General features: G+C 41.6%; 1 protein-coding gene across 1 annotated transcript in view; it reads left to right on the top strand.

The window, feature by feature from the left end:
• The first annotated feature begins 1,206 nt into the window (after nucleotides 1-1,206).
• The window catches only part of LOC128014363 (beta-2-syntrophin-like), a 39,412-nt gene continuing 30,075 nt past the window's right edge, over nucleotides 1,207-10,543 (top strand). Inside the window, exon 1 of the mRNA XM_052597932.1 lies at nucleotides 1,207-1,835. Within this exon, the coding sequence (XP_052453892.1) occupies nucleotides 1,295-1,835 (541 nt within the window). The 5' untranslated portion in view covers nucleotides 1,207-1,294. The remainder of the gene's footprint in view (nucleotides 1,836-10,543) is intronic.

Here is a 10,543-nt window from a genome sequence, read left to right as displayed (position 1 = left end):
CTGAAAATGAATTAATTTCATAGTTGAGGAATTTTTCAGCGCAGTTATTTTCTGTAACTGATGAAAATAACCATAATTTTTACCCTTCCGGACAAATTTGGGCTGTGAAACAACATTCACAGCTTTAGCTTTTAGATGCTGGCAAATGAAAAAATATAATTTATTCAAATTATATGTGTGTGTGTGTTTAAAGACATATGGATAAATCAATATCCATAATAAAATTTAAACCAGTAAACCTAGCATTTACAAATTTGGGCTGTGAAACAACATTCACAGCTTTAGCTTTTAGATGCTGGCAAATGAGCAAGGTATAAGCAAGGTGACACATGGCTGTGCATTAAACGTTGGGTGGCTCTTGGCTTAAAATCGTTAAAGGCACAGCCAGCCATGCATGCATTATCCCTTACAGTCAACTGGAGTGCTGGATTTTACAAAAGTTAAATGACTTTAGAAAATGCTAAAAGTTTGTTTGTTTGTCTGTAGGACTTTGTGCTCTCTCTCCAGACACTCTGTGCAGGAAGAGTTTCCCCACCCCAGGCTGCAACCTGAGAGATGTGTGCTTGGATTGCACAAAGTTTGTGGCCGTTCCGGTATAAATAAATATAAGATTTTGCTAATTAAATATGTATCTATCTATCTGTCTGTCTGTCCGTCCGTCCGTCCGTCCGTCCGTCCGTCCGTCCGTCTATCTATCTATCTATCTATCTATCTATCTATCTATCTATCTATCTATCTATCTATCTATCTATCTATCTATCTAATGTTTTCGTTTTTATTGAAAACTAGTGTGTTATCATTCAGTGTGGTGTCCTTTTACAAAAGACATTATATTTGTATCTAATTAATTAACAATGAATGGTGGGGAATAACAATAAAAAAATATTCTCAGCAAAAGGAAAATGCACAAAATAAATAAAGTCCGTTGCAGTGATTTCACCAGGGTAAAGTTAACTGTAGTGAAATCACAGCACAGGGTGTCTTGTTGGCCTTTTTTCTGTGGGAGGGAAGAAAAATAATTTTAATCCACCGCCCATCTCATGAATAATTAAGTACATACAAGAAGGGTGTTTTTAATTGTATAGTTTTTATTTATTTATTTTTTTATTTTTTAATCGTGCAGTGATCACAGATTCAAGCCGCTTCAGAAATACACCGATGATTTAACTTTTTAACTTTAACTTTAACTTCTTCAACAGACACACAATCGGTTCCTGTTCCTTCCTCGGGGAACTGCGCGTGTGAGTGGGTGTGTCGAGCGAGGGTAAACTTTATGATGAGTTAAAGTTTGATCATGGCCGTGTGGACCCGCGCGGAGAAACAGGGTCATCTGGACCTGCTGCTGAGCGACCGCTGGGTCCGGGTCACCGCGGAGCTCACGCGGGACACACTCACCCTGACGGCGGAGGGCGAACCGGGCGGGCCCGCGGGACACTCCGAGCACGGCTCTCAGATAAGGAACGGCGTGTCTAATGGCAACGAACAGAACCGAGATGTTTATCAGAGCCGCGGGCAACACGACAGTCCGGGTCGGGTCAACGGGTCCGACTCAGAGTCCAGCGGTTATTGTGACCCGGCGGGGCCGGAGGGGGTTCGGAGGGTTCGGATAGTCAAGCAGGAGTCCGGCGGACTGGGGATCAGTATTAAAGGGGGACGGGAGAACCGTATGCCCATCCTCATATCGAAGATCTTCCCCGGTTTAGCTGCGGACCAGAGTCGAGCCCTGCGGGTCGGCGACGCGATCATTTCCGTCAACGGCAGCGACCTCCGCGATGCCACGCACGACGCGGCGGTGCAGGCGCTGAAGAAGGCCGGGAAGGAGGTGACGCTGGAGGGTAAGCCGATCACTCGAGCCGCGGGGATTGTTCAGGCCCGCACGGAGCGCTGAACTTATCACTTAAGTTCCACTAAACAGCGTTTTTATTATGGATATTGACACAACGTTCATAACTTTTAGTCTGGCACTACGAAGAGACTGAATATGTTTTCTAATGTGCTTTAATTATTGTTTCGTTAAGACTGCATTCATGTTAGTAAACAGAAGTTCATCCACTGTATTAATACTGTAACGGTTTTGATAATAATAATAATAATAATAATAATAATAATAATAAAGTACAATATTTTCATTACTCAAAACAATCACAAAGAGAGTCTTGATCTGGTACTTGCGCTTACAGCACCATCTCTTCTAGATTTTGACCAGACATTAAATTAGGCATTCAAGATATTAAATGTTTGCAGCATGAATTTAAAAACTAACAAACAACAAAACAAAAAGCACTACTCCTATAAGTGTTTTGAGAGGGAAAACAGTAGGTAGTAGGCTGTATGTCATTTTATTATTAGGCTAAATTGGCCACATTTTATTTGGCTAAAATACTGGTAAATACAGCAAAATGCTTACAAACATTACAAACACAGGCTATTTTAGATCCATTCTTTCCACAACAAATCCTCTAAAGTAGTATTTAGGCTTAATATAAATGTCAAACCAAAACAAATTAATTTAAAAGTGAAACCGAAGCCTACTCTGATCTAATCTGTGGTCATTGAATGGTTTTCCTGAGTCATCACTTCTGAACTTTTTTTGACTGATTGAGTGATTACACGAAACATGATAAATTTCACTGTTATATGACAGCTGTTTCATTCAAACTTTTTTCTGATGTTCATTGATGTTTATTCTCTTTTGCAACTAGTAATAAAGATTGAGCTGATCAGTTCATGTGCTGCTTGAGCTGAGGAGGCTACAGTGATCAGGCCACATTAAATATCACAATCCATCTTTGAAACTATTAGATGGGAGGCGCTGGAAATTATACTATTATTCAGGACAAAATACTTACAGGCCCCATTATATACTGATAGTGTCTGCTGACGGCGGCCCGTGTTGTCAGTGGTGGTGTTCTGCAGCACTGCATCATGATCAGAGATCTGCAGGCTGACAGTCAGATATGTGGAGCAGTGTCTCATGGGATGGGCTCTGCTCAAACATACATTATCCTCTGTGGCACCGGCCTAATTAAAACGAGAGCTGAAGCTGTTTGATGGTCCTGGTGGATCTAATGAGATCATTAAATGGCTCAGAAATAATCCCATGATGTGGCACAATAACAGTACAGCAAATTCTAGACCTGCTCAGAGATGTGCATTATAAACCAGTCAGTTCAGCTTCTGGTGAATGATTATTATCAGATGCATGTCAGATGAGTGTAGCTTCTCAAGGTGTTGTGAGCAGCAGCAATGAGTGATTAAATCAGCCGTGAACGGTGAAGCTGAGATAAGAACAGGATGCTTCTACAGACCACTATTCTTCTGAGAGTGAAATAGAAAGCAATTCGTCCAGCCATAATAATTATCAGCTTGCAGAACAGACATAACATTTATGAGAAGTTCAGTTTCCATGAAGTAAGCTGATGTAAGGTGCCATGCTTAGTGTGTGTGTGTGTGTGTGTGTGTGTACAGTATTGTTCAAAATAATAGCAGTACAATGTGACTAACCAGAATAATCAAGGTTTTTAGTATATTTTTTATTGCTACGTGGCAAACAAGTTACCAGTAGGTTCAGTAGATTGTCAGAAAACAAACAAGACCCAGCATTCATGATATGCACGCTCTTAAGGCTGTGCAATTGGGCAATTAGTTGAAAGGGGTGTGTTCAAAAAAATAGCAGTGTCTACCTTTGACTGTACAAACTCAAAACTATTTTGTACAAACATTTTTTTTTTCTCTGGGATTTAGCAATCCTGTGAATCACTAAACTAATATTTAGTTGTATGACCACAGTTTTTTAAAACTGCTTGACATCTGTGTGGCATGGAGTCAACCAACTTGTGGCACCTCTCAGCTGTTATTCCACTCCATGATTCTTTAACAACATTCCACAATTCATTCACATTTCTTGGTTTTGCTTCAGAAACAGCATTTTTGATATCACCCCACAAGTTCTCAATTGGATTAAGGTCTGGAGATTGGGCTGGCCACTCCATAACATTAATTTTGTTGGTTTGGAACCAAGACTTTGCCCGTTTACTAGTGTGTTTTGGGTCATTGTCTTGTTGAAACAACCATTTCAAGGGCATGTCCTCTTCAGCATAGGGCAACATGACCTCTTCAAGTATTTTAACATATGCAAACTGATCCATGATCCCTGGTATGCGATAAATAGGCCCAACACCATAGTAGGAGAAACATGCCCATATCATGATGCTTGCACCTCCATGCTTCACTGTCTTCACTGTGTACTGTGGCTTGAATTCAGAGTTTGGGGGTCGTCTCACAAACTGCCTGTGGCCCTTGGACCCAAAAAGAACAATTTTACTCTCATCAGTCCACAAAATGTTCCTCCATTTCTCTTTAGGCCAGTTGATGTGTTCTTTGGCAAATTGTAACCTCTTCTGCACATGCCTTTTTTTTTAACAGAGGGACTTTGCGGGGGATTCTTGAAAATAGATTAGCTTCACACAGACGTCTTCTAACTGTCACAGTACTTACAGGTAACTCCAGACTGTCTTTGATCATCCTGGAGGTGATCATTGGCTGAGCCTTTGCCATTCTGGTTATTCTTCTATCCATTTTGATGGTTGTCTTCCGTTTTCTTCCACGTCTCTCTGGTTTTGCTCTCCATTTTAAAGGGGTCATGAAATGAGAAACCAAATTTGCCTTGATCTTTTGGAATATAAGAGGTCTTTGTACCATTAAAACGTCCTGCAAGTTTCATAGCTTAAGACGTCCTCCCCATTATAAACGAGCCATTTATTTAATCAAGCTCTAAATACAGCTCGTTCTGGATCCATGGTAAGAAGTGACGTCACGGTGCGAAGTGACGTTCCAACCATTTGCATATGACCGCCTCCAGCACAAGACAACTACGCTCATTTCGGATCGTTGTCGCGCTGCGCGCCTCACAAGTGTTCAGTCGACGGACAGCGAGTGGGTCTGTGTACAGGAAAATTACAATGCCACGCAGATGTGCTGTTCCTGGCTGTGGACAAACAACATCTTTGAATACGCTGCCGAAAGATCCTGACGTCAGGGAAAAATGGATGCAGTTTATTTGTATAAGAGAATCTTGAAAATATGTCGCCTTTCTAGTAGGCCTACATGTAATAGAAGATTAAAAATGTTGCCTTATCAATGCTGCATCTTCAAATATGGCCTGTGCATGCATTTTTGTCTGCAGTACACCCTATCATTTCATTGAAATTAGGTAAATAATGTTGAACTGTTAGCATATTAAACTATAGAATAATTATGCAACAATAAACCGTTTTCAAGTGTCTCGGGTTACAATTTTTTTATTAATTCAAAATAGTTTCACTTTCCATGTGGACACGGGCTGATCCAGTCTTCGTTGTTGTGGTGATGGTTCATTTTCCTCTGATTCCTCATCTGATTCCAGCTCAAACATATAAGGTTTTATCATTGCAAGAGCCATCGCTTCGAATGCATCACTCGCTACTAAACAGTTACGCTCAATCCGCAAATGTTCCGTCAAATGTCGTTAGCCAATCATAACAGTGGGCGTTAACACTGAACTCTTAAAGGGGAAACAACCCAAAACAGACTGTTTGAATCAAAGGATGAGAAACAGGGTGGGAAAATGTCATAATTCACTACATTTTAAAAGTTTTTTTTTTTTTTTTAACTATAGTAATACTATAATTGCACCTAAGGGACCATAATAATAAAATAAAAAAACCCATGTCATGACCCCTTTAAGGCATTGGAGATCATTTTAGCTGAACAGCCTATCATTTTTTGCACCTCTTTATAGGTTTTCCCCTCTCTAATCAACTTTTTAATCAAAGTACGCTGTTCTTCTGAACAATGTCTTGAACGACCCATTTTCCTCAGCTTTCAAATGCATGTTCAACAAGTGTTGGCTTCATCCTTAAATAGGGGCCACCTGATTCACACCTGTTTCTTCACAAAATTGATGACCTCAGTGATTGAATGCCACACTGCTATTTTTTTGAACACACCCCTTTCAACTAATTCAACTAATTGCCCAATTGCACAGCCTTAAGAGCGTGCATATCATGAATGCTGGGTCTCATTTGTTTTCTGAGAATCTACTGAACCTACTGGTAACTTGTTTGCCACGTAGCAATAAAAAAATATACGAAAAACCTTGATTATTCTGGTTAGTCACATTGTACTGCTATTATTTTGAACAATACTGTATGTGTATATATATATATATATATATATATATATATATATATATGTATGTATGTATGTATTCCATTCCAAATTCTAATGTAGTCTTATTAAAAATAGTTTAGAACATCCGTATGCTATTTGTCTACAAAGATATAGCCTTATTAGTTAATAAATGACACTAACATTAGGATACTTTTATCCTTACCCTGGAGTTGTTTCACTCTCTTACTATGAAAATATTGAAGTTAATAAATAAACAAGTTAGCTTGATAATATTGTGTATCAGATATCTGACAGGCTGATGTCAGGATGGTGTGACTATGGAGTTTATCACCCAACACCAGCAGGCTCCAGAGTGATGATGCTCTGTGGTTGTTCTACATTGTCTCCTGTTCGCTTGCATTATATGAGCTCACATGTGTTCAGCTGAAGAAAAAGCAAGAACTCCAACATTCATAAATGTTAGTATTGTAATTTTACTGTTGTTCTGTAAAATTAATGATGCTAGTAATTACAACAGCTTTATTAAAGAGCCAGTAAGATGAAAATTCTAAGCTTCCTATCACTGTTTATAAGTCCTGTACATTAGGTTTAAATCAATCCAAGGTTAAAAAACATTGTAATTTTGTCAAAATATCATTTTAAAATTATCTCAATTCTCAGAGATCCCCAAACGGTTTGCGCAAAGCTGTTCAAAAGATTCAGTTTCCTTAAACCCCACTTTTCGGTAGCATACTGTGTTCTGATTGGTCAACTAACATAGTCAGGTTTGATTGGTTGTTCCGCACACACCTCCATGGTAAACTATGCGTTAGCATCTGTTTGGGGTGAATTATGTCTTATTCCTCTCATCACGAAGCAAACAGTAAAATAAACAACTTGAACAGTCTCGCTGCTTTTTCTTCTGTGTGGGTGTATTCAAGCCGCACGCTTCAGTTTGAATCTGAATAGCGCGTTCAGCGCGGGGGCGTGGTCACATTAGATATAATGAAGGGAGACGTGAAAAACAGACATCGCCTTGTTTTCATATGGATTACTTTATCACAGAATATTTGTTTTCGGCAGCACTTGTTTAGTTTTAAAGTAGACATGTCAAGCTTTCTATAGATATCTCTCTCATGTCTCTTCATTTAGTATTCACAGAGTTACACTTCATTTTAATGATATGTTTGTAAATGAAGATCAGCGCAGACAGGCTGCAGACAGCACACATACTGATAAGACGCTCGGGAGAAAACAAACACATAACTTCATAATCATACTTCGCGTTGTGATTCGGAGATGCTCGTTGGTCTAAATAAAGTTTGTAATGAACCCTCTTTTATGGCCAAACACTTTGAAAATCCCGCCTTGTACTCACCGAGATTATGTAGTATGTAGTATGTATGTAGTACTCGATGGCGCCGCGCATGGCTGCTTCAGTGCTTGGCTCTCCAGTGTTTGTACTGTTTTTGTTTGTTTTTCCTGTTTTTTGTTTAACAAACACTATCAGTTTCACCAGGGATGAACTGCTGAACATTCGGCAGAACACACCACAAGATCTTTTACCAGATTTAAATTATTCAGACGTTTTACTGAACGTTGTTATCGGAGGAGCGGCGGCGCTGATCAAACGCTTCAGGACGCGCAGACGGGAGAAACGAGCAGGAGCGCTCGTCAGACTCAGGAAGCGCGGATTTCGAACGCCGTTGCCTAGCATCCATCTGGCAAATCTCCGCTCTCTACCTAACAAAACAGACAAACTCCTTCTGCTCTCTTGGACAAATAAGGATTTCTCTCACTCTGCTGCTCTGTGTTTCACGGAAACCTGGCTGAATGACGCCATACCGGACAGCGCGCTCCATCTGCCGGGCTTTCAGCTGTTCAGAGCGGATCGCGAATCATAATCCACGGGGAAATCGCGCGGCGGCGGGACATGCTTTTACATCAATGAGCGGTGGTGTAGAGATGTAACTGTGTTAAAGAAGATGTGCTGTCCTGATCTAGAAATGCAGTTTGTCAACTGCGAGCCGTTCTATTCGCCGCGGGAGTTTCACTCGTTCATTCTGGTTAGTGTTTACATCCATCCGCAAGCGCACGTGAGCTCAGCTTTACAGAAACATGCTGATCAGATCACAGAGACAGAACAACAACCCCCTGGACTCTGTTTTAATCATTCTGGGGAACTTTAATAAAGCCAATCTCTCCCGTCAACTGCCAAAATACAGACAGCATGTTACATGTCCCACCAGAGACAGTAATATATTGGATCACTGCTACACCACAATAAAAGATGCATATCACTCTGTTCCACGAGCAGCTTTGGGAAATTCTGATCACTGTCTGATTCATCTTATACCATCCTACAAACAGAAACTTAAATCTGCTAAACCTGTAGTAAGGACTGTGAAGAGATGGACCAGCGAAACGGAGCAGGATTTACAATCTTGTTTTGACCTCACTGATTGGAGTGTTTTTGAAGCTGCTACCACCGATCTGGACGAACTCACAGAGAGTGTAACATCCTATATTAGTTTCTGCGAGGATGTTTGCATTCCTACCAGGACTTATTTAACATTCAACAACGATAAGCCATGGTTTACAGTAAAACTCAGACATCTTCGTCAGGCCAAAGAGGATGCCTACAGAAATGGGGACAGGGTCTTGTACAATCAGGCCAGGAACACACTGAACAAAGAGATCAGAGCGGCTAAAAAGACCTACGCTAAAAAGTTGGAAGACCAGTTTTCTTCCAACGACTCAACTTCAGTTTGGAGAGGACTGAGGGCCATCACAAACTACAAGACACCATCCCCTTGCACTGAGGCTAATCAACGGCTTGCTAACGACCTGAATGAGTTTTATTGCAGATTTGAAACCCCCAACACCCATTCTGACAGTCTCCCTGCACAACCATTAACACCTACTGCTCTTCAAATCTGTGAAGATGATGTGCGCCAGGTCTTCAAGAAGAATAAAAGAAGTAAAGCACCAGGCCCAGATGGTGTTACACCAGCCTGTCTGAAAATCTGTCCTGACCAGCTGGCCCCCATCTTTTCACAGATCTTCAACAGATCCCTGGAGCTGTGTGAAGTACCTTCCTGCTTCAAACGCTCCACCATCATCCCCATCCCAAAGAAACCCAAGATAACAGGACTTAACGACTACAGACCTGTGGCTCTAACGTCTGTCGTCATGAAGTCGTTTGAAAAACTGGTTCTGGGTTATCTGAAGGACATCACTGGACCCTTACTGGACCCCCTGCAGTTTGCTTACCGAGCAAACAGGTCCGTGGATGATGCAATCAACATAGGATTGCACTTCATCCTGCAACATCTGGACAAAACAGGGACTTATGTGAGGATCCTGTTTGTGGACTTTAGTTCGGCTTTCAACACCATCATCCCAACAACCCTCCAGACCAAACTGACCCAGCTCTCTGTTCCTAGCTCTATCTGTCGGTGGATCACCAGCTTTCTGACAGATAGGCAACAGTTAGTGAGACTGGGGAAATTCACATCAAACAGCTGCTCCACCAACACTGGCGCCCCTCAGGGATGTGTTCTCTCCCCTCTGCTCTTCTCCCTGTACACCAACGACTGCACCTCTAAAGACCCCTCTGTCAAGCTCCTGAAGTTTGCAGATGACACTACAGTCATCGGCCTCATCCAGGACGGTGATGAGTCTGCTTACAGACAAGAGGTTGAGCAGCTGGCTGTCTGGTGCAGTCTTAACAACCTTGAGCTGAACACGCTCAAAACAGTGGAGATGATCGTGGACTTCAGGAGAAACCCCCCTGCACTTTCCCCACTCACCATCATGAACAGCCCTGTGACTGCAGTGGAGTCATTCAGATTCCTGGGAACCACCATCTCTCAGGACCTGAAGTGGGACAATCACATTGACTCAATTGTAAAAAAGGCCCAACAAAGGTTGTATTTCCTTCGCCAGCTGAGGAAGTTTAACTTGCCACAGGAGCTGCTGAAACAGTTCTACTCAGCCGTCATTGAGTCTGTACTGTGTACTTCTATAACTGTCTGGTTTGGCTCAGCAACAAAATCGGACATCAGAAGACTACAGAGAACTGTTCGGACTGCTGAAAGGATTATTGGTAGTCCCCTGCCCACCCTTCAAGAACTGTATACATCCAGAGTGAGGAAAAGGGCTCATAAAATCACTCTGGATCCCTCACATCCAAGTCACCCCATTTTTGAACTTTTGCCATCTGGCCGGCGTCTCAGAGCCGCAAATACCAGAACAGCAAGGCACAAAAACAGTTTCTTCCCCCAGGCAATCTACCTCATGAACAGTTAAATGTTCCCCACTTATGCTTATGCAAACAAAAGTGCAACATCCTTATATTTATTTGTTACCCCTCCATCCTAGTACATCCCTG

This window comes from Carassius gibelio, chromosome B25 (genome assembly GCF_023724105.1).
Source record: "Carassius gibelio isolate Cgi1373 ecotype wild population from Czech Republic chromosome B25, carGib1.2-hapl.c, whole genome shotgun sequence".
In the NCBI taxonomy this organism is placed as follows: Eukaryota; Metazoa; Chordata; class Actinopteri; order Cypriniformes; family Cyprinidae; genus Carassius; species Carassius gibelio.
This window is presented reverse-complemented; position numbering and strand designations above follow the sequence as displayed.